The sequence below is a fragment of the Vitis vinifera genome, chromosome 17, assembly GCF_030704535.1.
Source record: "Vitis vinifera cultivar Pinot Noir 40024 chromosome 17, ASM3070453v1".
Taxonomy (NCBI): Eukaryota; Viridiplantae; Streptophyta; class Magnoliopsida; order Vitales; family Vitaceae; genus Vitis; species Vitis vinifera.
In genome coordinates, this window is record NC_081821.1 from 10,512,029 (window position 1) to 10,538,474 (window position 26,446).

Consider the following 26,446-nt stretch of genomic DNA (forward strand, 5'->3'; position numbering starts at 1 on the left):
TTTAATTTATTTTCAATTATGCCACAAATGATCAACAAAACCACTAAAATTATTAATTAATTATTAAATTTAAGCATATTTTAAATTCAATTTAAAAATTTGAATCTTGTTATATGTTTTTAAATTGAAGTTTTTATTTATTATGTTATTATTTTATTCTATTTAATAAAATAGCATATAAATTACCAAGAAAGACCCTTATTAATAGTTACCTTTCTCACCCTCCTTTGGAATCTAGCCTTTTCTTTTCGATTGGTGGCCAACCCACCTCATCTCCTTGTCCTTTCCTCGGCCCAACCTTCCGAAATCATCTCCGGCGCCTGTCGCCGGCGAGGTCGAGGAACTGATGAGTGCGAGTGGCGTGACTCTGATGTGGCAATGTTGCTAGCGACGGAGCCCTAGAACGATCAATCTAAGCCGAGAAGCCGTTGACCACAGGATAAAACTGCAGAGAAAATTGCAGCGCTGTGGTGATGATGTGGATTCGACGGTGAGAATGTTGCAGGAATATGAGTCAAGAGGCGGCGAGGGGAAGATGAAAGGAAGAAGGGCATTTTCGTCATTCAAAATTTACATATAACTTTGCAATAAAAATTTGCGCAAGGATAGCAAGGTAATTTCAGCTATTTAAGATGCGTGTTTAGTACGAAATCCTAGCCTTGAGCCACGCAACCAACTTATCACAAGTTTGGAAATATATGATGCCCAACTGTCTACAGCTGTCAATTCTTGTTATGACACGTCACTTTGGTTCTAAAATCCCTCATTTTCAACCTCTTTTATTATTATTATTTATTTATTTACTTTTTAGGTATGGAGTCCTCCTAAGAAAAGAGCCCTACTCCTTTTTTGCCTTTATCCAATTTTAGGGTTTATGTAGGACTCTTCCTTTATTATTATAGCTCTATAACTTTACCTCTTTTAAGGAGTGGTAACAAAGAGCTAACACTGATTTAAGAATATTTCAAAATCTTGGTTTTGAATTTTTAGGTTGAGTTTGGTATGTTGGAAACCTAAAACTTTCAATAAAAAGATATTGCCCTTTGGTTCCAAGGTAATATGTTTCTGTTATCTTTTACATCTATCATGTCTTATTCTTGATTGTCTTACATTTTCTGCATAGTTGTTTTCATGCATAAGCATGGTTGATATGAGTGTGTTTTCCATTTTCTCTTCTTCTTCTTGGTTGTCATTATGAGTTCAATCACTAATGTGTGTCATCCTCATCAAATAGGAATCAATGTGTAGTTGTTTTCTTGTAGTTATGTTAATGAAACTGTCATGTTATGGCACTTAATATAAATTTTCTCCTTTTTAATTCTATATGTTTAGGCTCAACATTTACTTTTAACTTTTTAGTGGCCATTTCTAGCTCTTTTAAGGTATCTGAACAAGGGTTTTTGGTTTAGAGCAAGCATTGAGCATATGATCACCCTTTAAGGTGGTTCTTTTTGCTTTATAAATTATGAGTATGCTTGAATTTTTTTTGAAAATAGTTATCAATATATATATATTTTTTAAATAGATTGAATAGGGAATGTTTTTAGCCTATTTTCTAAATTTCTTAATGTTTGCTAAAAATAATTTTTACTTGTAGTGCTTTATTTTCAATCATTCTTCATATATGCACAACTGTTTTTGAAAATAATTCCCAAAAAAGTGAAAATAAATTAAAGAAGTTAAAATGTGTTATCATAAAATATCTTATTTTTAGACAAGTTTTGAAAATTTTGTTTTCTATCAAAAAGTTGTCAAACATGTTTTTGAATTTAGAAAATAGTTTTTTTTTTCTTAAGAACATGGGGATGGGTTTAAACCCTCAGGCCCAAAGCCCATCATGGAGTTTCGAGGCTCCTCCAAGAGGCCCAACTTGATGGGCCTGCCCAGCGCTCTCACCACTCCCTGGGGCCCGAAAGGCGACCCAACAAGCCCTCCAGAACAGTCCATGGGTCGCCCCAACCCGCTTGTCTGCCCCTACGTCCCATCGGCAGACTGCGTTTGGTCCTCGAGCCTTGGGCCCCCTTCAGCCTCCATCACGCGCTTGCCCTCGCGTGGTAAAACCTCACCCTCTACCTCTCCAATTGCTTCGAAGGGTTTCCCCCTTTCTTCAGTCGGCAGCGATCTTAGCGTCGACCTAGTCTCCCACCACAAGGCTAAAGAATAGCGCATATTTTCGGCCCAAATTTCCACCATATTAGGGATTTTCTCATCATTAATCTTCACCAGAATTCTGGCCCACTGCAGCTCCTCCATCCTCTCCGTTTTAGCGTCGATGTCCAAAAACCCCCCACACTCCTCCCCTATCTTGCTCAGGATATCCTGATCCCATAAAGAAATGGGTAATCCAACTATTCTCACCCAGGCCTCTCTCTCTCTCTCTCTCTCTCCCTCCATCAGACATCCCGTCATTTGGCTCCACTTTTCCAAGCGCATGACGAAACCTCCGACCGAGACTTCCCCAACTTTTAAGGCTTTCTCAGCTTCTGTCATCACCTCAAATTCCAATAACGCCTTGCCATTTTCCAATTTAGCCAAACCTAAATCACCCTTCAGTCCCCACAACTTTGCCATTTGGGTCCCCCAGCTTCTCAAGTCGTCCCCCCTTCTTGGCTTAGGGTCCCAGCAGCCAACAAGACAGTGGGCTAGCTTCTTCAAGCTTTGACTTAAGACCCTGTTGTCGACTTTCACCCTGACCACCTCTTCTCCATTGCTGCAAGGCTGATTAACCACCTCCGCGAAGGATTTTCCCAACAGGGGTTTCCATAGCTTTTCCTTATCCTTCTATCTCATCTATCTCACTTGCCTTTCTGAAACAACCTCCACCTCCCGTAGTGCCTCCACCAAAAGGGCCCAACCCCCTTTTGCTCCTTTGCCTTTGGGTATGAAGATACTAAATCTTTTCTTTTCTCGATCGACAACACCCAAATGGAGGAAGCATCCCCCCTTGTTTTCGCCGCGCACCAACGAGAAGGTCCTCCCATTCTCTTGCCAAAGTTTCTCCCAATGTTCAGTTCTCGTGTCCTTGGTGCAGAAAACCAGACCTTCCATGAGCGGCCCTAAACTCGCCGGCCCCAGCTTAATCCATGAAGAGACACCTCTCTTTCTTTCCACAATGAAGATTTGCATCTTGCCCTTCTTCTTTTCTGTCTCGACCTTAAAGGTCTTCGACTTTACCCCAAAACTACTTGTCCAAGCCCCTGACTGGATAAAGCCCGTTGCGTTCCTGTTCGCGTCCTGGAACCATCGCTCTTCTCCATCACTCTCGCTCACTCTCTCTCTAGGTCTTTCTCTCTTAAAAGTACTTCCTAAACATACTTTGAATTTCTATAGTTTGAAACCATTTTGTTAACTAGGCCTAGGCTTTTAATGAAGAGAGAAAGGTTGTTATTCCATTGGAAAGTCGTTCTTGTCTTGCTAGCCTATAAGTAGAACTCCAAAAGTCAACTATAAACCTGGTATGGTAAGAGGTGGTGTCTTTTTTGACAATATTGGTATTTTTTTTTTTTATAACCGTGGATGTCCGGGCCAGCTTACGTGCACCTCGACTAATTGCACGGGGCGCTGAAGTTAACGACCGGGTAAACCTCCAATGGCCCTGAGGGGACTCGAACTGGTGACCATTGGGGAGCAAATCCAAGGCCGGACCAACTGAGCTACCCCTCAGGGTTGACAATATTGGTAATTTTGAGGCTAAGAATAAAATACTGTAGCAAGTATAATTGGTACTTGCCTTGTGTGGCTATCTTAAGGGGCTATATTAAGCTTAATGGGTATTTAGTACATTGTTAAACACGTATGGGGATAAGATGGTTACAACTCTCTCAACTTAATGGGCCCTTAAGGTTTGACTCAAGTGACAAGGGGTTGGATGGGAATGCAGTAGGTTTCAAGTTTGAGTTCTAAAAGATACAACTAAAGAAAGAAGAAAAGCCCTTAAGGCCTGGCTCACGTGGTAAAGCGATGGGGAAGGTTTGTGGGAGGTTCGAAGTTCAATTCCCAATGGAGACAAAATTTATTTATAAAAAAAATAAAATAAAAAGAAGAAAAAAATAAGATATTACCTATCAAAAAATACTTTCTTTGAGTTAGTAACAGGTTCTTTATTGAAGCAAAGCTCTCTACATTACTTAAGAGTTAAAAAAATTCTTGTATAGTGGGGATAAGGATTCTTATAATTGAAAAATGACTAATTCCTTGACTTCTTACAAGATATGGAGGCCTTTTCGAATTTAATAATTGGATGGACTAATCTTTGATTTAGCTAGGACACAATTTCCTCCTTTAGATGGTGACCCACCAATTTGAAAAATGGTGGTTGACAAAAAGGAGCTTCTTCCTATGTTATGTTTTTTATGAGCATTTTCTCTCCTTCAGGTTTTGCTATCCTTTTAATACGGATATCTTATTCTTCCTTACAATGTCATTTTTTATAATCTTTTTACCATTTCCTATTCCATATAAATAAAGAATTTTCCTTTGCAGAGCATGATAATGAGGTGGATGTTCACTAATTGTTGTTTTTAAGATAGATCTATTTTTGCTTCAACCTAGTTTCTAGTCTCTAAATCAACCTAGAAAAGAGTGAGTTAATCCCAATGAGGGAGGTGTATAACTTAGATATGCTAGTGCTTATGCCAAGAGAGGTTGCCAATAGCCATTATCCTAGATTCCATGCAAGTGCTAGAATCCAATCTGACTCCTCACATTGGCAAGGAAAGAAATGGCATAAAGGGAGGCCATAACTAAATGAATTAAGGTTGAGTAAAAGCCATTCATTTGAGAACAATTTGCGATTGGAACTTGATTTGGGCTTGGGATCTTAGGGCATTGAGAACCTACTATATGATACCTTCAAGAGTACTCCTCATAAAAAAATGTACAAAAAAAAAGGCACACCCTATTCAAGGCCTTGATGGCCACTCTCCTCACACTTTACTATAGGAAAGCTAGCCTAGTTGATCCACTACATGCTAAGAAGCAAGTCTCGACTAAGTAAATCCGGGTTAGATTGAAAGTGATTAGAAATTGCAATCTTCTTTCACAAACTACAGACTAGTGATAGTTATAAAGAGTGAAGCATTGCCATGTTTAAGCCGAAGGAGATAGTGATTCTCATGTTTATTGAGCTACATCTCCATCTATTAGTTAGTCAACTTAAAGAGTTTAGACTCACAATACCCGGGTCAGACTGAAAGTGATAAGAAAATGCTTGATTAGTTGACTTTTGATGGGTGCAGGTGGTCAATGTAGCTTAGCTCCTTGATTTAAGGCAAAAATATTGGATATAAAGGTGTTGATGGTGAAGCTTATCTCTAATGCATTTAAACAATGACTATTAGGTTGGTTTGCATGAATAAGCTAAAATGGAGGCTACCTAAGATGGGAAAGTTCTCAATTAAATTTTCACCATTTGAGCTTGATTAAGCAAGGTTTTTTTTTTTTTTAAGATAAGGAGGTTTGGGTCCACTTAATGCCTTTTAAAGTCAATTTCTTTGCTTGGGATGTAGTATTGGAGAAAGTTCTTACACAAGATCCACTTATGAAAATGGGGTGGTAGTTAGCAAGTTAGGTACTTTCTTTGTTAGCAAGGATGTAGAGTTGGTCAATCATAGTTTCATTCATTGGCGAGTGGCTTGTAGTTTGTAGTCTTTTGTATTTTCTTTACTTAAGGTGCATGATATTTCCTCATTTGGTAATTACTTGTTCTTAGATTTGCGTGATTGGTTTATAGGGACAGGCAAATAAGGTTTCGGAGGATGGTTCTCACTTTTGGTCCATATAAGGGGAGTAGATATAGGATGTTTTAATGGTTTGAAGAACTTATAAATGTTGTTAAAGAATATCTTTGTAGGTACATTGGTTTTTGGGTTTAATATAGTTCCGGTTGTAATTTTGGATCCATTTTTTGCTTCCTTGATTGTGTAGAAGTGGCTTAAAGTATGAAGTTATTTTTGTGTAAATGGCGTATGCGTATTTCTTTATGCTCATGAAAAAGGGTCATTCAATAAGAACAAGGGAATTCATGCATTGAAAATGAAGCCTAACAATGGTAAAGTTGCTTAAAGCCCTTTTGGTTGACTTTGGAGTGAAATTGCCTTAAAGGGGCATAAAATCCCTATGAAGCCATTTATGGTCGACTTATTGTCGCAATGAAGTCTTATCAGTGTCTCCCACTTAAGTTTCAAGTCCTCTAAGATAATTTTGAGTTAAAGAAACTCATAAATTCCTTGGGTCATTGCACGAAACTCTTCTTCTTCACTAGATTTTGCAACCATGTTTTGTTTCTTACTCCTCCAAGTTACTAAGTTCCTTATAAGAAAGTGCAATATCATGTAGTAAACCTTTGATCAACAACTGATCCTACATAATTTGCATCAATATAGGCCTCCAATGATTTGTGGTGGGGGGACCAGCCTTTGAGATCACATTATCCAAGACTATTTAGAGTAATCACGGATAAAAATATCCCTATTTCTTCAATTCTCGATTCTGCTCGCCCTTTCTCTTGGAACTTTAATTTCCGTCGTAACCTTTCCGATTCAGAGATAAAAGATCTAGAATGTCTCTTGCGATCTCTTGATTATATGCATTTATCCACTTCGGCTTCAAATGCGAGATCCTGGTCTTTATCTTCTTCAGGATTGTTTACAGTAAACTCTTTCTTTATAGCCTTGTCCTAAATACCTGATTTATCTCCTCTTTTCCCTACTAAGTTTGTATGAAATTCTCAAGTCCCTTTCAAAGTCAAGTCTTTTGTTTGGTTAGTGGCACACAAGAAGGTAAATACTAATGACTTGCTACAATTGAGAAGACCCTACAAAGTTTTTAGTCCTGACATTTGTAAGTTGTGCATGAAGCAAGGAGAATCAACAGATCATCTTTTCCTACATTGTTCTTTGACGATGGGGTTGTGGCATAGATTATTTCAGCTAGCCAAGATGGATTAGGTTCCTCTGAGAAGCATTTCAGACATGATGTCCATCAATTATAAATGTTTTGGCACTTCCAAGAGAGGGATGGTTTTGTGGCAAAATGCGTGCATTGCTTTAATTTGGGTTGTGTGGCGGGAAAGAAATGTTAGGATATTTGAGGACATAGCTAGGAATTCAGAGAATCTTTGGGATTCCATTCATTTCCTTGCTTCTCTTCGGGCTTTTTGTTCCGTGGTTTTTAAGGGCATTCCCCTTAACGTGTTACAACTAGATTGGCTAGCAGTGTGTAGTTCCAACGGGATGGTCTAGCCAAGAGAGCTTGCTCGTAGTTTTCATAGTGTAGTTTCTTGTTCTTTTATTGTGTTGTTTAGTTTTATCTTTGGAGGAAGGATTCCTCATCCTTCTTCTGTAATTCTTTTTCTATCAATATATATAATTGTTGTTTCCTATCAAAACAAAAATATAGGCCTCCAATGATAGGCTAACGCTTTTCTTAAACAAAATTCTTTTCTTTAGAGTTGCTTTCAGGTAGTGTAGGATTTTGTATATAGCCTGTAGATGAACTTCCTTCGGGTTATGCATAAATTGACTTACTAGGCTGATTGCATACGTTATGTCTGGTTGCGTACGTGAGAGGTAGATTAGTCTGCCAACCAATCTCCGGTACATGCCCTTGTTTATAGCTGCATCCTCGCTTGCTTCTCCAAGGTTGTGATTCAGATTAATAGGTGTGTCAGTTAGTTTACATTCTATTTTTCCTGTCTCTTATAATAAGTTAAGAACATACTTTTGTTTGGAGACAAAAATTTCATTTTTCAAGTGAGCCACTTCAATTCCTAAGAAATACTTTCGTCTTCCAAGCTTCGTTATTTTAAACTTTTTTGCTAAGTACCGCTTCAATGCTTCTCTTTCTTCAAGATCATTTCTAGTCAATGTTATATCATCCACATAAACCAGTAGAGTGGTTACTCCCCCTGAGGTCGAGTGTTTAATAAATAAGGTGTGATCATCGTGGTTTTGTTTGTAGCCAACAGTTATCATAACTCTAACAAATCTTCTAGACCATGCCCATGGAGATTGTTTTAGCCCAAGCAAAGCTTTCTTCAATTTATATACTTTTTTTCCTTTCGAGTGCGTATTAAAATCGGGTGGAATATCCATATAAATTTCCTCTTCGAGCTCTCCATGTAGGAACATATTTTTCACGTCATACTATTGTAAGTACTGATCAAATTGGGCAACTAAAGAGAGTAAAACACTCACAGTATTCATCTTGACTACTAGTGCAATTGTACTTTGATGTGAACACCCACTTGCACCCTACCGGACTCTTCTCTCTTGGTAACTCAGCCACATCCCAAATCCCATTCTTTTCAAGTGCTTCAATCTTAGCCCTCGTGGCTTGTTTCCACTCCTTACAATTTAGTGTCTTGGATAAAGTTTTAGGTATGACTATGGTGTTTAAGCTGGTGAGAAAATTTCTATGAGATGGTGACAATCTGTCATGCGATACAAAATGGGAAAGCAAATATAAAAGATGTTGTGTACATATTCTTATGCCTTTTCTAACTGCAATGAGTAGATTTAGATTACTAATATCATCAGAATCAGGAGAAATCTCAGGAGAAGATGGATCATTTACCTCATGGGAAGTGGTCAGTTCTAACTCTTGGACTTGCATAGATACTGTGAAGAGAGAGAGAGAGAGAGAGAGAGAGAAAAGGGAGAATCCCTAATTATTGTTATTGAAAAACTGTAAAGAATACACATTGGATTTGGGTATATATATACATGTTAGTGGGACCCACAATACAATAAGGAAAGAAAAGGAAAAGGAAAAGTAAATAACCTAAATAACTATACACTATCTAACACTCCCCCTCAAGTTGGAGCATATATGTTATATGCACCAAGCTTGTTACAAATGTATTTAATTCTAGGACCTCTGAGAGATTTAGTAAAAATATCTGCTAGTTGATCATTTGAATTGACAAAACTAGTCTCCACACATCCTGATGTGATCTTCTCTCTAATGAAGTGACAGTCAACTTCAATGTGTTTGGTCCTTTCATGGAAGACTGGATTGGATGCAATATGCAAAGCGGCTTGGTTGTCACAAATGAGTTTCATCTGTTCATCCTTTCCAAATCTCAACTCCCGAAGAAGATGTTTCAACCATATGAGTTCACATGTTGCCAGAGCCATAGCTCGATACTCGGCTTCAGCACTAGATCTGGCTATTACATCTTGTTTCTTACTCTTCCAAGATATTAGGTTACCTCCAATAAAAACACAATACCCGGAAGTGGAACGTTTATCTGTGGGTGAGCCAACCTAATCTGCATCTGTGTAACCAACAACTTGGGTATGATCTCTGTTCTCGTACAACACACCTTAGCCTAGTGTGCTTTTGATATATCGAAGAATGCGAATTACAGCATCCTAATGGCTATCACATGGTGACTGTAGGAATTGATTAACCACACTTACAGGAAAAGAAATGTCTGGACGAGTAATGGTGAGGTAGTTCAGTTTACCTACAAGTCGCCGATATCTCCCAGGATCTCCTAAAGGCTCCCCCTGTCCTGGTATAAGTTTGACATTTGGATCCATAGGAGTGTCTATCGGTTTACAGTCTAACATACCAGTTTCTTCCAAGATGTCTAAAACATACTTCCTTTGGGAAAGAACCACACCGGAATTGGATTGAGCTATCTCAATCCCTAAGAAATACTTGAGTTTCCCCAAGTCTTTAGTCTGAAAGTGGGTGAAAAGGTGTTACTAGTTTCTGAATACCATTCTGATCACTGCCTGTAATGATGATGTCGTCCACAAGTTTGTCCTGTCCAAGAGTGAGAATATGAACAAAGCAAGTACAACCAAAAACACGAGGAGGAAGGAAATAAAGTGGTTGGTCAGGGAAAAGAAGGGAATGAGGAATTTGATCGTGTAATATAGATGATGGCATACGATTAATCAAATAACATGCTGTAAGAATAGCGTCCCCCCAAAAATGAAAAGGAACATGACTATGGAGAAGAATAGTACAAGTTGTCTCAACAAGATGTCGATTCTTACGTTCAGCTACCCCATTTTGTTGAGGAGTATGAGCACAAGAAGACTGATGAATGATCCCATGTTGGGACATAAATGAAGTAAATGGTGTAGAAAAATATTTCCTAGCATTGTCACTGCGCAATAGACGAATAGAAATATTGAACTAGGTTTGGATTTCAGCATAAAATTTCTGAAAAATAGAGAATAACTAAAGTACATCTAGAATAGCCATCAATGAAAGTGACAAAATACTGAAATCCTAAAGTAGACGCGGTCCGACAAGGACCCCAAACATCAGTGTGGACAAGTTCAAAAGAAGACTTTGCCCGATTATTCAAACGCTTTGGGAACAAGACACGAGTATGTTTCCCAAGCTGATAGGACTCACATGCAAGCGACGACAAAGATGAAAAACTAGGGACCATTTTCTGGAACTTGGATAGACTAGGGTGGCCCAGGCGACTGTGGATGAGAAGGGGAGCATCAGTGGAAATGCAAACTGCAGGAGTTGAAGGCGCGGTGAGGTGATAGAGGCCTTGAGACTCACGTCCTATGCCAATCGTCTTCCCTGTACCCCGGTCCTGCAAAGTCACAAATTTATCAGAGAAAGTGATAGAACAGTTAAGAGTACGAGTTATTTTGCTGATGGAAATAAGATTAAAAGAACACTCAGGGGCATAAAGGACAGAATGGAGAGGTAAGGAAGGGAGAGGATGAGCAAAACCAAAACCTTTAGCCATAGTTTGGGAACCATTAGCTAAAGTAACAGTAGGTAAGGTAGAGGTAGTAGTAATAGAAGAGAAAAGATCCTTATTACCAGATATGTGATCAGAAGCGCCAGAATCTAGAATCCAAGGTCCAAGAGAAGATGTGTGGGTAAGACAAGCAGAAGCATTACCAGTCTGGGCAACAGAAGCTAACTTGGTGGCCTGATAGCAGAGATAGTCATCATACTCACTGTCAGTGAGGGAAATACCCTGAGATGTGGAGGAACTGGGAGACTGAGGCGACTGAGGATCTGACTAGGCCAGGTGGGCAGTGCGGGGAGGCCACCCATGTAACTGATAACACCGATCACGAGTGTGGCCAAGCTTATTGCAATAGGTGCAATGAGGACGTTGACCTCTACCTCGGTTACCACCGCGTCCTCCTCGAGAGCTAGTTTGAGAAACTAACACAGAAAAATCTGAAGTGTTATCAGATGGCAAAGTCTGAGTGGAGGAGATACGGAGGAGGCGAGCAAACACATCATCCAAGGATGGAACGGAGGAACTGCCAAGAATCTGATCGCGGACGGTCTTAAGATCTGGACGGAGGCCAATAAGCGTAAGAACCATGAAGAACTTGTCAATCTGTGTTCGTTGATCCCCAACATTAGTAGTAAGAGGCATCACGGTCAAGAATTCCTCCTTAAGAGAGACAATCTGGCCAATATAAGTAGATAAATCCATGTCTTGTTGTCTGACATTGACAATAGAAGAAGCCACCTTATAAAGACGTTGGATATCATTCGTGTATAGCCCTTTCGCCTGATTCCAAAATTTAAAGCATGTTTTGTAGGCCCGAAGATGAAGTAGAATCTTAGGATCAACTGATTGCCATAACACACTACATAACCGTGCATCTATCTTCCTCCATTGTACTCTGTCAACCTTAGGGATATCCGCCTCCTGCGTAACAAGGTGATCCTCATAACCTTGACCCATAAACCAAAGCTCCACAGAGGTAGACTAGGACAAATAATTTTCACTCCCAATCAATTTCTCCGAAGTAATCATAGGAGATCCAGATATGACAGAGGAAAAAGTGAAACTTTTAGTAGCCATATCTACTTATCTGGTGAATGAAATACGTTTGGATCGAAGAGAGCCCTAATACGGCTTATCACGGACTTCCTAAGACACGTGCATGGCTCGGGGTGGAGAGGAAGTCACCGGAGGTCGCCGGAAAGGCGGTTTAGAGGGCCGGCGGAGACGAAAAAACCCCAAAAAATGCACTTTTAGGGCTCAGATGACACAAGCGCAGATGGAGGGTGGCTAGACGGCGTTAGGCGAGGTTGGAAAGTTCCCCACGCGCCCTCATGCGCCGACGCGTGAGATTCAAGCCGCCGAAGAAGAGACGCGCGTGGCCGGCCCGTGGCTAGGATTCTTCCTCTGGTGCTTTGAGAAAAGTTGAAGATCTCCTCCTTGCGCACTTGATGGCATGGTCGGAGTCAGAAAAGGACTTTGCTTGAAAAGTCGCCGGAAAAGGTCGCTGGAAAAGTCGCCGACGGTGAGGGTTTTCTGACGGCGATACGGTTGATCGGAAGCTTTAGGAGATGGGAAGGGTGACCGGAATGAAACACGGTCATTGAAAGATTTCCCATAATGGATTCACGAATAAACCGGAAATAATTAGAGTTTTTTTCTCCCTAGGCTCTAATATCATGTGAAGAGAGAGAGAGAGAGAAAAGGGAGAATCCTTGATTATTGTTATTGAAAAACTATAAAGAATACACATTGGACTTGGGTATATATATACATGTTTGTGGGACCCACAATACAATAAGGAAAGAAAAGGAAAAGGAAAAGTAAATAACCTAAATAACTATACACTATCTAACAGATACAATGATGGTTGTGTTCTTCCTTGAGTAAACCAAAGTTGGCCTTGTAGAAATGGGAACTTGTTTCTTTGAAGGTAGACTTCTAGGGTTAAGACTTGTAGGTTCAGGAATTTGTGAGTGCTCAGACATAGATGATTGTGATCGTGAGGGTTTAGACATAGATGGGAGCAAGTCAAGTAAGAAGACGTCTCTTTTATCTATATCTTCCATGAATGATGACTCCCTTTGAAAATAAAGATGATTGAAGTAGCTTTCATGTTCAATAAAGGATACATTGGAAGAGACATAAAATTTCGAGTGGGTGGATAATAATATTGGTGACCTTATTGAGTAGATGAATACTTTAGGAAAATGCAATTAATTGCTCTTGGATCTAGTTTCAATTTGTTATAAGTGTGGACATGGACAAAAGAAACACAATAAAAAACTTTTGTAACAAGACCAGTAGGCGTTGTAAAGTTTGGAAAGTATTTTGAAAAAATTTTCATTGGACTTTTGAAACCTAAAACTCTAGATGACAATCAATTTATAAGATGAGCACCAATAAGTACTGTTTCCCCTTAATATGATTTAGAAACATTTTTTCTTGAACAAAAATTTTTTTTTCAACAACAAGAAGATGACCGGTTTTTCTTTTAGCAACCTCATTTTGTTAGGAGTACCAACACAGATTCATGGATAATACCTTCTTTTTGAAAATAAGGATAGAGGACTTAATTGAAGTAATTTTTTGCATTATCGGACCTAAACTTATTGATTTCCACTTCAAATTGAGTTTTGATCATTTTGTGAAAATTGGGAAATATAGTACTCATATTCGAGTTTTGTTTGAGAAGAAAGATTTAAGATATTCAAGTGCTATCATTTATAAATTAGACAAACTATCTAGAGCTTGAAATATTAGGAATTGTGAAAGGACCTCAAATATCATTATGAACTAGCACAAAAGGAATTAAAACTCTTTTATTACTTATTAGAAAAGAAGCACGACAGTGCTTTGCAAGTCCACAAACATCACAATGTAAATTTTCTACATCATTTCCTTTGAACAATAAAGGAAACATGATTTTAAAAAAGTCAAACAACGGATGTTGAAGACGACGACGATGAAGCTAAATCTTATCTTTTATCATGGATGGGATTTCGAAAAGGAATGATAAGGGTACTTGATTCGCAATCCTATTTAGACCAAAAAGCAACTCAAGATAGTAAAGTTCATCTTTTTCCCTAGCATGTTCAATCGTCTTCCTCGTACTATGTTCCTGAAATACACAGTTTGAGGGATAAAAAATCACATAACAATTCAACTTTTTGGTAAGTTAAATGAATGAAAACAAGATTGGTGGAAAGCTTAGGTACATGTAGCATATTTTCAAAATTATGGATTTATTCAAGTGAACTTCTCCTTGACCAACCACGATGGCTAGAGAGCCATTAGTGGTGGCTATTTTCTTATCACTAAGACATAGGCTATAAGTACTAAACTTTGTGAGGAATGAGTCATATGATCTTAGTTCTTGAGTCGATAGACGAAGAGCCTAGGAAAGACATCTGAGACACTAAAAGCAAGAGAAGGGGAATACTTATTAGACTAAGCAAGAGAGCAAACACTACTAGGACTCTTAAGGGTTCCTAGGAGATTCTTCAAATTTTCAATCTTTTCCTTGTTAAGCTCAGTATGTTCATTGTCACCCAAATTCACCGTCTTATAAAGGGTTTTTATTAATCTAAAAGTTAGTAAAGTGTGCCCGAGTTCTCTATTGTCCACCTTTGAAAACTTGATGTTCACCTTTGAAACCCTAATATTTAAGTTTGAGGCTTTCCATGGAGTTTCTAGCACTGGTCCCTTATGTGTCTCGACTTCTTGTAGTAAGTACACTAAATAGTGTCTTTGTTCGTTATTTTGGACCAATCAACCATTGATAGAGGATTCACGTTGTTGGTTACTTGAGTTTGGGCAATGTTGGTGTCATTAACAATCTTTGACATGGTGGGTAGAATTTGGAAATAATTTTAGAGAAAAATATAGCAGTGCCTTTGAAATGGCAATGAAGGTCGCTAAACTAGGTTAAAAAAACAAAGAAAAAAAGGTACTACGACTCAACAATGAAGGTTGAAAAGAAAAAATCCTAAGGAGTCTAATTTGGTTTTGATACCATGTGGAACAACATTGTATTTCTCATTTATATTTTAAAAGTATACAACCCTAGAAATATATACAATAGTAAAAAACAAAAAATAAGGAAAGAATTAGAAACTATCCTATTAAAGATCCTTACAAATCAGGGATTATATACATAAATATAAACAAATCTACACAGCTAGATTTTCACATAGTTGTACACACACACAACTATATATTACAATTGCATACACAATTGTATATCTTCTATAACTGTATATTACAAATGTAATAATCTTCAACAGTCTTGAATTCACAATTGAACAACTAATTGACAATAATCTTAAGACAAATAAAGGTACGTGATTTCCAATCCTTGTCCTAAGCTCTCTTTGATGAACTTGACATTTCTTTCTAGTCATAAGATGACCACCGCCAAGGCATTTTACTTCCATTATCATATCCAAATTTTTAAAGGCTATAGTAATTTAGAAGGACACTATGGTTAGGCAAAAAAATGGCCTCATAAGTTTTCTAGGTATCTAACTAGCCATTGGTATTTTTTTATTAAATCATTAGCCACAAAATCCTTGACTTTAGCTAGTTCTTTAGACTTTCACCTAAATTAAGGAAATATGATAGGATTAATATCCTTAGAGAAGGTGACAAAAAGAGACTTACTGGAAAATAATCTAGAATGGATTAAGAACCATTCTCTATAAGTCAAGGAAGCAAGAAGGAAGATCATCAATTTCCCTATTTGTCAAATTATGAAGAAATTTCATAAGGGTTCAAAGTGTGATTTTGTATACTTGGAGATGGGTGTTTAAAATGGGAGATTTGACCATCCCCACTATCATAATTGCACCAATATTATTGTCTCACTAGCATTGGGATTAACACCACAAACAAGACAACCACACTATTATGTAATTGTCACGACTACCTAACCACCATTATGCTTAACCTCCATTAAGATTGTTGCCACCATCACAACCGCATTATTTAGTCACAGTCATCACCATCACAATATGACTACTTGTTTAGAAACTCTTAAGCAGTTCATAATCCCTCATTTGAATATGACTTCAATATGGTTCAAGCCTATATTAGGCTCGTTGGACCTAAAAAATGAGTAAAAGGTTTTCGAGACTAATATTGAGTGACATAGCAACCTATAAGATCTTGAATTCAACTCATAGGACAGTAAAAATTGCTAATTATGAGAAAATATTTCAATAATTTCTAAAGTTTCATAAATATTTCAATATTTCTAATTAAAGTTACGTTTTTTTTTATTATTATTATAATGATGATGATGATGATGATGATATTTTAATTTTTATTTCATGCAAGGCATTAGCTCTTTTAAAATTGGTTATTGTTTACCTTATGAATCCATTTTGTGTTGACTTTGCTCATTATATTATTTTTAGTATGCATTGGAAAAAGGGGCGAAACTAGTTTCATTGAAACCAATCTAACTAGCCCATCTTGTTTATTTTTTTGAATATTGATCTAATGATTAATTTTAGATTCTAGGCTATATGTTGTCACTTACTAAACGTGTTGTGTTTGTTTGATGATTGCTACACTCTTTTTGAGAGGCATGGTTTACATTTTGATCATGTTTTAAAGCTCGCAACATTTCACTTAAGTTAGCTTAGTGACCGTAACTATATGGAGAAACCAATTTTTTATTTTTGGTATCACTAGTCATTTATTTAATTTTTTTTCTTTAATCTTAATGTTTCTTGTATGTTAGTGCATTATGATCTTTAATACTTTATATTACATTTCTTTGTGCGATATGTATACTAAATTTTCCATACTATGCTTCTTCCATAGTGTTTAAGATGAGCTTTCCGGACATTGTGGACTTGTGTAGTGATGATGAGCATGTGGAAGTTGATGTCAAACCAGTTAAATTGGAGCCTAATATCATTGAGAGAGAAATACAACTATTTAAGTGCCATGAAATCCTACAAGCTCAATATCAATTGTCTAAAACCCATTGTAGAACACAGGAGTCTGAAGAAAATAGAGATTCAAATGCTTTAAGTACTGCTCAAAGTAGCACTAGTATATTGGATCAAGGGCAATCTCCAATGGATGATACGAGCCTTTCTTCTACATCACCTATATGTCCTGCACCACTATGTCGTCAATTTTGGAAAGCTGGGAACTATGATGATGAGCTTGGTTCTAAGGTTACACTCCAAAGTATGTTTCTGACACCTTGTATGTTTTGATTCTTGAAAAACATGCATGTGGTCATTTAATAATCTTAATGATTGCAGTTTATTCTCCTTTGATTAATAAGCAAGGGCAAGTGTTCATTAGAGCCACTGAAAAACTCAAAGTTATTATTAGGCCATATTGATTTCATGCTATTGACATTTTACTTGCATGGTCTTGATCTACCTTTATAAGCAATAAAAACAAACATCTCCATCCAAGAGTATCTATTGATACTTGCTTCATCATTCTTTGACATTTTTCCTTTTGGTTTGCAGATGGTAAAAATTATTTACATGTGCACCCCATGTTCCTTCATTCAAATGCCACTTCACATAAGTGGGCTTTTGGTGGTACATCTACCTTTTTGTTTTATTTATTTAATTTTTTATTTTTTTATTTTAGTGGCCTCATGTATTACACTTTTTTGTACATTAAATGATGTTTATTAGAGTTTGCAATTTCTATAATCTCTTATATGCCCTATTTGTTGCCTTCTTTTTGCAGCCATTGCAGAGCTTCTAGACAATGCAGTTGATGAGGTGATATTCTAATTAAAATGTTTTTTCTTTTTATGAATGAAAGGATATATTAGAAATGCCATAAGCTTTGGAGGGAGTCAACATGGGGAACTAAATGAGGCAAAATGATTCATAAAAATGGGGAAAATCACACGCTTGAATTTTGGCCATGTTGAGCCCCCCACATGTTGCCTAATTGTGCTAGCTCTTATGTTGTGTGTTGCCTTTATGCTAGCTACATGTGTTGCACCTCAAACCACCATGAAACCTTGACATGATGCCTCATAAGTTTTAGTCATGACCTTGTTTTGCTCAATAACATGTCTTCCTGCATGCCATAGGCATTTATGGGTTCAAGGTACCACCACATGAGGCTTTGGTGTGGTGTCATTCAAATATGTAGCTCTTTAAGAGAAATGGGGGGAAAGTTTTGGTTTGGGTGGATTCGAAATCCTTTGAGATCTTAAAGGAGATGGTTAAAGGAAGGGTAGTTAGTTTGATTATGGAGAGGGGTCGGGGTTTTTCGTCTTGGATCAGATTTGGTGAAAGAGGCCCTGCTTGGATATTGAAGGGGGTTGAATTTAGTTGTGATAGTTATAATAGTAAGCCTATTAGTTTAGAGTTGACGGAAAGAAGAAGGGTTTAAAGTTGGAACTTTGAAGAAGCAATAACGCGGGAAGATTCTTATAGTGTTTAGTCTTGTCATTCAAGGGGAAGAAATTTTCCCTGATTTTTCCAGAAGGAAAGGGTGTTGGAAGGGCTTGGAAGACGACTAGTAAGCAAGTTGAGGAGCATTGGTGTTGTACCAACAAACAACCCTTCTCAGTTGCCATAGGGGATTGTCTATCAAAGGAGGGCAAGTGCATAAGAAGCATCATGTAAAAATGTTTCTTATGCAAATGAAGTTACTAGTGGTAAGAAGGCAGTGGGAGAGGTTGTTTGGATTTAGGGCAGACAAGAGGTTATAGAGGGTAATCTGGAGCGGTTGAAGCATTGTCTTGTGGGGTAACTAGGATGTTTTTGCGAATGAGGATCCAGATTTGGATTCACTAAGTTCGTAGGTTAGAAACAACTAGGATTTGGTTGGAAGTCTTCATCTAAAGTGGTTGGGTAGCGCACTGATTTTGTTAGTTTTCAATAATGCTAAAGACGCTCAAGGGGTGTGGAGATTGGGGTGTTGCTCTGTAGAAGGAAAGAGTTTAAGGATGGATTGGTGGAGCTTAGAAGCGGGGTGTCTCAAGGAAGGGGGTCTTGCTAAAGAAACTTGGATAAGGGGTTTTTGAGCTTCCTATGCACTTGTGGGGAATGGAGTTCTTTAAAAGAGTGGGTGATGCTTGTGGAGGTTTTGTGGTTGTAGATGTGAAGGCAGTGGAGAAACGACATCTACAGTGGGCTAGAGTTCTAGTTTTCTCCAACGAGGAAAGGATGCCTAGAAACCTTCACATGATGGTAGGGTCTTTAGCTTATGCTGTTCAGTTATTAGGAGTCTTCACCAAGGTTGTCGGCGGTTTCAGCAAAAAAGGATTGCAAAGTGTTGAAGGTTAGGGATGATTGTGAGGGGTGACCATGCACAGCAAGGAGAGTGAGAGTAGACATCAAGAATCATGCATTTTGTCAAGTAGCGTTAACAAGGGCTTTGCATTTTGACCTAGCTTTGAAGGTTACAAGGCCTTTTGCTTGTAGTAGTGTTTTAGTAGTTGAAAGGGTTGGGTTAGTGGGCAGTGACTTAAGCCCTACTTTTCCTTCAAGCTAGGAAGACGAAGGCCTTAAGCGCATTGGGCCTAGGCTTCCTTCTATTGCTTTGGCCCAATGTTCTTTGGGTTGATTTGCTTTGGCTTCTAAGTTCCCTATTTTGGGCTAGGCTTGTTCTACTGAGGGCCCTTCCTCTTATGGACCCAACAGTCTTAAGAGGCCTCTCGTGCTCTCTAGTGAAGGTTTGGGGTTCTAAAGCTTACTCCCAATCCTTACTTTTTCTCATTAGCTTTGTCTTGAGGTTGGGTTGCCTTCTGTTCATGTCACCTTCTTAGTTGAAGTAGAAGGTTTGGTGAGTTTGGGTTTGTCATCTACTTTTTTCTTGGGGTTAAGGCTCTCGCTTCATCTCTTTCTTCTTCTTTTCTCAAAGTTGGGGGTGTTCCATTGATGAGGAATAATTGCCTTTTTCATTGGAGGGAGCAAAATGAGGGGTCCCCGGTTCAGAGCAAGGATGAGGGTTGCGGGCTTGTGCTTTTGCCTTTTAGTAAGGGTTTGGAATTGGATTTCCGACTGACTCTTTCTTCTGTTGAAAAGAGTGCGGACCCGACCTTGTGCGACAATGAGGTTTTCTTAAGAAAGGATTGCACATGGAAAGATCCCCATTGAGAAAATTGAAAGCCCAAAAAGGTTAGAGAGTGGTAGGTTCAAGTTTAAAGAGGAAGCCTTCCCATGCTTCTCGGTTTGAAAGGGAGCTTCAAAGGTTGGGTTGCTCTGATGACTACAATCTCTCAAGTGGTAAAGGGAGAAGAAACAATAAGTGCAGGTTAGATTTGGTTTTTGAGTGCCTAGGATACGATTAAGGTATGAGAAGGGGAGGTGGAGAGGAAAAGGAAGTCTTTTCTTTTTGTGATAGTTTTTCAAAGTTGTTGGGTTCCTTGTTTTTCTTAGGATTGTGGGTTTGTGAGCCAAATAGTAGGATGATGTGTGGTTTTTGGTGAGGCAAGTTCTTGTTGCTCATTTTCATGGTTGGTTTGTTAGTCTTGTACTCTTAGCAATTTAGGGCTTGGTTTTATCAAATTGAGAGCCCTCTGTTTCGTTGTTTCTTTGTTTCTTAGGGTGATATCGTTTCTTTTTTTTCCTTAAGGCGATGTCGGTTTGGGAAGTGGTTTTTTATTTTCTCATTTTGCTTGTTTTGGCACTTCGTGTGTACTTGGTGTGTATTTCCATTCCACTTTTAATATATTTGCTAACCTGTAAAAAAAAAAAAAAAAAAAAAACTAGGTTGTCCTGATAGTCACTCACTTTTTATTTGATGTTTTCCTTACAAGAGTTTCATGCTAACTTAGAAGGAACTTCTTTTCTAAAGAGTGTAATATCTACTTTATTCCAAATAGAGCAAAAATTAGCTACCACGGCATTAACTCTTTCAAGTAGTGAAGCAGGATATTATCCACTATATCTTTTTTTTTTTTTTTATATCAGAAACGAAGAATAATATATTAATATAAGAACAGATACAGGAGAGATAAAAGAAACAAGAGAAAGAGTGTTATCCTTTTGGTTTTTGGGCAAGTATCTGGTTTAAAAATCAACTTAGAAAAAAACATCATCTCAGGTATTAACACTAGATAGGAGCTGTTGTCTAGTTTGGTTTCGGTTTTGGATTGCAGAGTGTCAAAGTGGCCTTTGTCTTATTTAGGCCTTCCTTTGGGAGGGAACCCAAAGACAATAGGCTTTTGGGATCCGGTGGTTGAGAGAATCTCAAGGAGGCTGGATGGGTGGAAAAGACCTTTTTGTCTTTGGGAGGGAGGATTACTTTAATTCAGTCTTGTCTGTTTCACATCCCTAGGTACTTCCTCTCCCTCTTTAAAATCCCAATATCAGTAGCTTCAAAGATTGAAAAGATGCAAAAGGATTTTCTTTGGTCTGGGGTGGGGGAAGGGAAGAAAGATCATCTTATCAAATGGGAGGTTGTTAGTAGACCAAAGGAGTTGGGAGGTTTGGGCTTTGGGAAGACTTCTAGGAGAAATATTGCTCTCTTAGGGAAATGGCTTTGGAGGTTCCCTAGAGAAAGGAGTGGTCTTTGGCATAAGGTTATTGCGAGTATATATGGGACACATCCTAATGGATGGGACGCCAACATGGTGGTTAGATGGTCACACAGATGTCCTTGGAAGGCTATTGCTCAACTTTTCCAGGAGTTTTCCCCTTTTGTCCACCTAGTGGTGAGCAATGGGGAGAGAATTCGGTTTTGGGAAGATCTTTGGTGGGGTAACCAAACTTTGTGCTCTCAATTTGCTGATCTTTACAAAGTTATTTCTGTGAAAAACCTCACTGTCTCAAATGTCCTTGGCAATTCCTTACCATTGTCTTGGAATTTTAACTTTCGCTGCAATCTAACGGATTCAGAAATTGATCTCCTTCAGAGATTAATGTCCTCCCTTGGTTTTGTGCTTTTCTCTCCTTCTTCATCAGATTCAAGAGCGTGGTCTTTGTCTTCGTCAGGTTTGTTTTCAGTGAAATCTTTTTTCTTGGCCTTGTCAAAAGTCTCAAATCCTTTATTGTTCCTTCCGGCCAAGTTCTTATGGAGCTCAAAAGTCCCTTCAAAGGTTACGGCTTTCGCTTGGTTAGTAGCACATGGGAAGGTAAACACTAATGACAAGTTGCAATTGAGAAGACCCTACAAAGCCCTCTGTCCTCAATGGTGCATTCTTTATAAAGGAAATGGAGAGTTGATTGACCACATTTTTCTTCATTGTTCCGTTACCATTGGACTTTGGCACAGGTTGTTCAATTTAGTAGGGTTGGTTTAGGTCCCTCCAAGGAGTCTTGAGGACATTGTTGTTATTACTTTTAAAAGCTTGGGGAACTCATTAAGAGGCAAGACACTTTGGCAAATTGCTTGCCTTACTTTGATTTGGATGGTGTGGCAAGAGAGAAACGATAGGATCTTTGAGGATAAAGGGAGAACAGAAGAGATGGTATGAGATTTGATTCGGTTTTATTCTTCTCTATGGGCTTCTTGTACTGAAGCTTTTAGAGGAGTTCCTCTAAATGTTCTACAACTCAATTGGATTGGGGTTTGCGTTTCAAAAGTTTGAAGATTGATGGGGTTTCTCTTTGTTTTTAGAGTTCTATTGTTGGGAGTTTTCTCCTTTATTCAATTTGTGTAGGAAGGACCTCTCATCCTTCCCTTGGTTTTTTCTCTTTCTCTTGTTTCTTCTTCTTTGCACATATAGCATCTATTCGGAATTGTATGCTTCCTCCCTTTAAGATAGTCTAAAGTCATTATTCTATCCTAAGTGGCTTCCTAAACAAAGAATCTAACTCTCACCAATGCCAAGAATTCTAAACAATGCTAGAAAGGAAGGTCTTGGTGCTTCCATTGGACAAGAGATTTAATTGAATCGAAGGCACTCTTTTGGATCTGTCATACCATTTTATCCTCAATTTCCTTGTCAATAGACCGTGATTGCAATTGCCTAAAAAAGGCTTTACCACCTCTAACTCCTAATCATGGAGTTATCTTAAGAGTTGAGGGTGGTTATGACTCATTTGAAGCTTATGACTCAACTGGATGTTTAAATTGATACATAATTTTTTGATAGGTAAAATATTCATTGAATTAATAGCACCTAACAAAGGCACCACATAACCAAGTGGAGGGTACAGAAAATACAATCCCCATCCACTACATGAAGCTCAATCAGTCAATAAAGTCCAACAACTACAAGGAATCAAACAAAAAGGATTGTTTGAGTGCTTGATGCTCGTTTTCGGTATTCTCAAATGCTTGCCTATTCCTTTCCTTCCATATGGTCTAAAAAAGGCATGAAGTAACATTTCTCTAAAGTTTATTTAATTATATTTAAGTTGTTTTCTTAAATTATTTATTGGAAAAAAAGTAGAATCAATGTAAAATATTATGAAAACCCTTATTTTAAGGAAAATCATAAAAATCCACATGTTATGTCTTGTACGGGTTGAGTTGTAATCGTGTCAACAAAACATGATAGTGGAGCGCAATTATATCAACTTGTCATGATAATGAAATGGGTTAAAATGGGTTGAACAAGTTGAAACCGCTAATCAAAACAAGACCCATTTAACAAATGGGTTAAGCAATTTGATATGGCTATGACACAACTATGATTAAACTCAGTCCATGCTGACAAATTTCATGTATTTCTCAAGTCATGCTCATGGGTCTTATTAAGATTATCATCCTAATTCATGGGTGCCATTTGGACCAAAAAAAGGCTTATTCAAGTAGCATGTTCCCATGTCACATGCAAGACATGGGAAAGCCTTCCAAGTACAAGCAAAATCAAGGCAATGCTATGACAAGCATGAATTCATGGGTTAGGTATGGTTTGAGTTGGTGAAAACCAATGTTTAGTTAGGTAAATGAGAGTGTGTAAGCATATGGATGGTCTTGACATAGGCCAAGGACTAGAAGCTTAGGTGACATGAAATGATATTAGCATGGACCAAGTTATCAGTTAGAAAAGGCTTTAGTGTCATGGATAGCAATGACAAGTGGTTGTTAGTGCAGCAAGATGGAAAAAAGGCCAACTCTCAATCAAGGGGTGATTGGGGTGCTTGTTGTCTATGTGCATGTTTGTGGCTAGGTAAATTGCTATATCCATTAATGGGTGTTGGCATACTTAGCACCACATGAGGCAAAAAGTTATGGAGGGATATTTAGTCTCAAGACAACTTCCATAACCTGCTTCAATGAGATATATCTTTCCTTTATTATTTGTATCACCCTTTTCTACTCCATGCATTACTTGTCACCACCCTCATCTATGAGTCTTCCTTCTCTTCATTTTCTAAGCAAAGCCCTATTGAGCTATACTTCCTCATTCTTAACACCACTCCCATTTTAGGGAAGCAAATTAATTTTCATTTCACCAAGTCCCTTATCATTATTATTATTATTATTATTTTGATAGGTGATTTCCACTTCACCAAGCCCCTTATCATCCTTTTAGATCAATTTGGACTACATTTGAGATGATGAGGATGTAATAAATTAGAAAACTCGACAACATACTCTTAGTCTACCACCTTTTGAAATATATTGTTTTTTGCTAGGTCATTCCTTTTGGGCCTCTTAGTCATAGTGTCTAAGGTTATCTTATCTTTAAATTTTGGCAGCTAGTGACTTCTAGAGCCTATGATGCCAAACTATCACTTCTGCAACCTAATGCCTCAAGTAGAAAGTATCGAGTTATCAATTTTCCTGTAAGTTTAAGCTGTTAGTATTTGGATCCATAATGTATATTATGCTCTAAGACTTTCACTTGCCATGGGAGGCACAAATAATAGTACTTGTGGACAAACTACATGTTTGTGGTCATAGATAATTAGATAGATAAATAGATAGGGAGAGGACTTGAATTTCTAATATGTTTATTTGAACACTGAACACTGGAACTCTGGGTTCTAAAATTGTTTAATTCCATGAAATTTTGCTCTTAGTTTTTTTCTTCTTCTACAAATTCAGCACTTAGGTAAAAACCTGACAAAACCTAGTTTTATTGCATTTCATGTGTCCATTTGAACAGATTCAAAATGGGGCCACCTTTGTAATTGTAGATAAAACCTCAAATCCAAGAGATGGAAGTCCAGCATTGTTAATTCAAGGTATTCATTTATTTATTTATTTTTATATATATATATTTTTATATTTAACCTTATTAACAACAGGAAGAGGGTTTTTAAATATTATTTTGGTGTCTTTCTCATTGTAAATTTCTTAATCAAAAGAAATTTTATCCAACTCGTGTTCTTCATGACCTATCTTCCCCAATTAGATGACGGTGGTGGAATGGGCCCAGAAGCAATGCGGTGCTGTATGAGTTTTGGATTCTCAGATAAGAAATCAAAATCGGCAATTGGACAATGTAAGGATGTTATGTTTTTCATTCTGCATTTTTTTTCTCCTTCCATATGAGTTGGCTGATGTGTAGCATTACAGATGGAAATGGCTTCAAGACCAGCTCTATGAGACTTGGAGCAGATGTTATTGTCTTCAGCCGCCACCTGGACAATGGGTATGACTTGAATGATATCTTCTATTCTCTTGTGCTGTTGAATTTATATGTTCACTGTTTATAAACAATTCTAAGATGCGATTTCCATTAGAGGATGGAGGGTCTAGTACAGATATTTTGGATATTCTAATATTAGGGAGAAATTTGGCTTAGATACACCCTGGTTCAGAACTAAACATGGCAATGACTGAATGAAAAAATGTGGCAAGTTGAACAGGGCATGAACAGAAGTGCCCTAAAAATTTAAGGAGCAATAGCTGCTGAACTGGTTCCACTTGGTGTTGTGCATGGGTATCTGAATAATGGCCGTTCTATCTAAGACACTCACTGAGGCTGCCCACTCATGGTAGAACATGGTGGCTTTTCTATCTATGGTGTCTTACATGTGCTGTCTTACTGAGAATTCCTTAAAACACAACGTGTCGAGGCCCCATGATAGCACTCTTGGGCATTCCTGTTCTATCTTTAGATGGATGCCACATTTGCTGGAGTTGGAAGTATGAACCTATGATATTGTGAGTAGGAAGGAGGAAAAAAGAGGGCAATATGGAACCTTTATCTTATTTGTCCTAACTTTCCTGTCTATTTATATTCTTGCATCTAATAAATAAGATTAGAATAATTGTTGGTAACACAACATATTATCCCCTTGAAGTTGGAGAATATAGTTTAAACATGCCCAACTTGGAAAAAAAAAATTGTTTTAAGGTACCATAAGACAACCTGTCAGAATGTAGCACAACTGTTCATTAGATTGAATGTAGAGTGTACTACTATATCTCCAAAGTAGCAAATTTCAAATGAGATAGCAACAACCTTTATATGCTTTGTGTGCTTGTTATTGTCACAATGCATCAAAACAGGAGTCAGAACAACAATACCATACCTTGAAGGGGAGCCTGAACCTATGACATCTCAAAAGCTATGTGGACCATAGCATAATACTCAACCTCAAAACTTGGATCTGTTACAATAGTTTGTTTCTTGTTGCATCGATTAACAAGATCAACCCCACAAATGTGCATTAGGCAGATGTAAATCACCTATTGACTATTGGTCTGATCAACATTTTTAAGGCCTATTGCTATAAGGAAGAGAGCTTATACAAGAATCCTTTCTAGATGTTACAATTTAAATGATGTAAAATATGACCAACAACCTCAAAATTAGGCTGACGAGGAGTATGTATATACTAAGTGAAGAATTTCTGAACTCCT

The 26,446-nt window shown here is 37.9% G+C and overlaps 1 protein-coding gene across 8 annotated transcripts in view; it reads left to right on the forward strand.

The window, feature by feature from the left end:
• Window positions 1–215: 215 nt before the first annotated feature.
• LOC100263884 (protein MICRORCHIDIA 6) overlaps window positions 216–26,446 on the forward strand; it is a 52,009-nt gene continuing 25,778 nt past the window's right edge. Inside the window, exons 1-7 of one of the 8 annotated variants that reach the window (XM_002278649.5) lie at window positions 216–613; window positions 16,565–16,939; window positions 17,233–17,307; window positions 17,462–17,496; window positions 24,741–24,819; window positions 24,990–25,079; window positions 25,154–25,229. In XM_002278649.5, the coding sequence (XP_002278685.1) occupies window positions 16,573–16,939; window positions 17,233–17,307; window positions 17,462–17,496; window positions 24,741–24,819; window positions 24,990–25,079; window positions 25,154–25,229 (722 nt within the window). In that variant the 5' untranslated portion in view covers window positions 216–613; window positions 16,565–16,572. Of the gene's footprint in view, window positions 614–792; window positions 1,055–16,564; window positions 16,940–17,232; window positions 17,308–17,461; window positions 17,497–24,740; window positions 24,820–24,989; window positions 25,080–25,153; window positions 25,230–26,446 lie in introns of those variants that run through there. The other 7 variants (XM_010664840.3, XM_059733951.1, XM_019226594.2 and 4 more) reach the window with 7 other exon arrangements.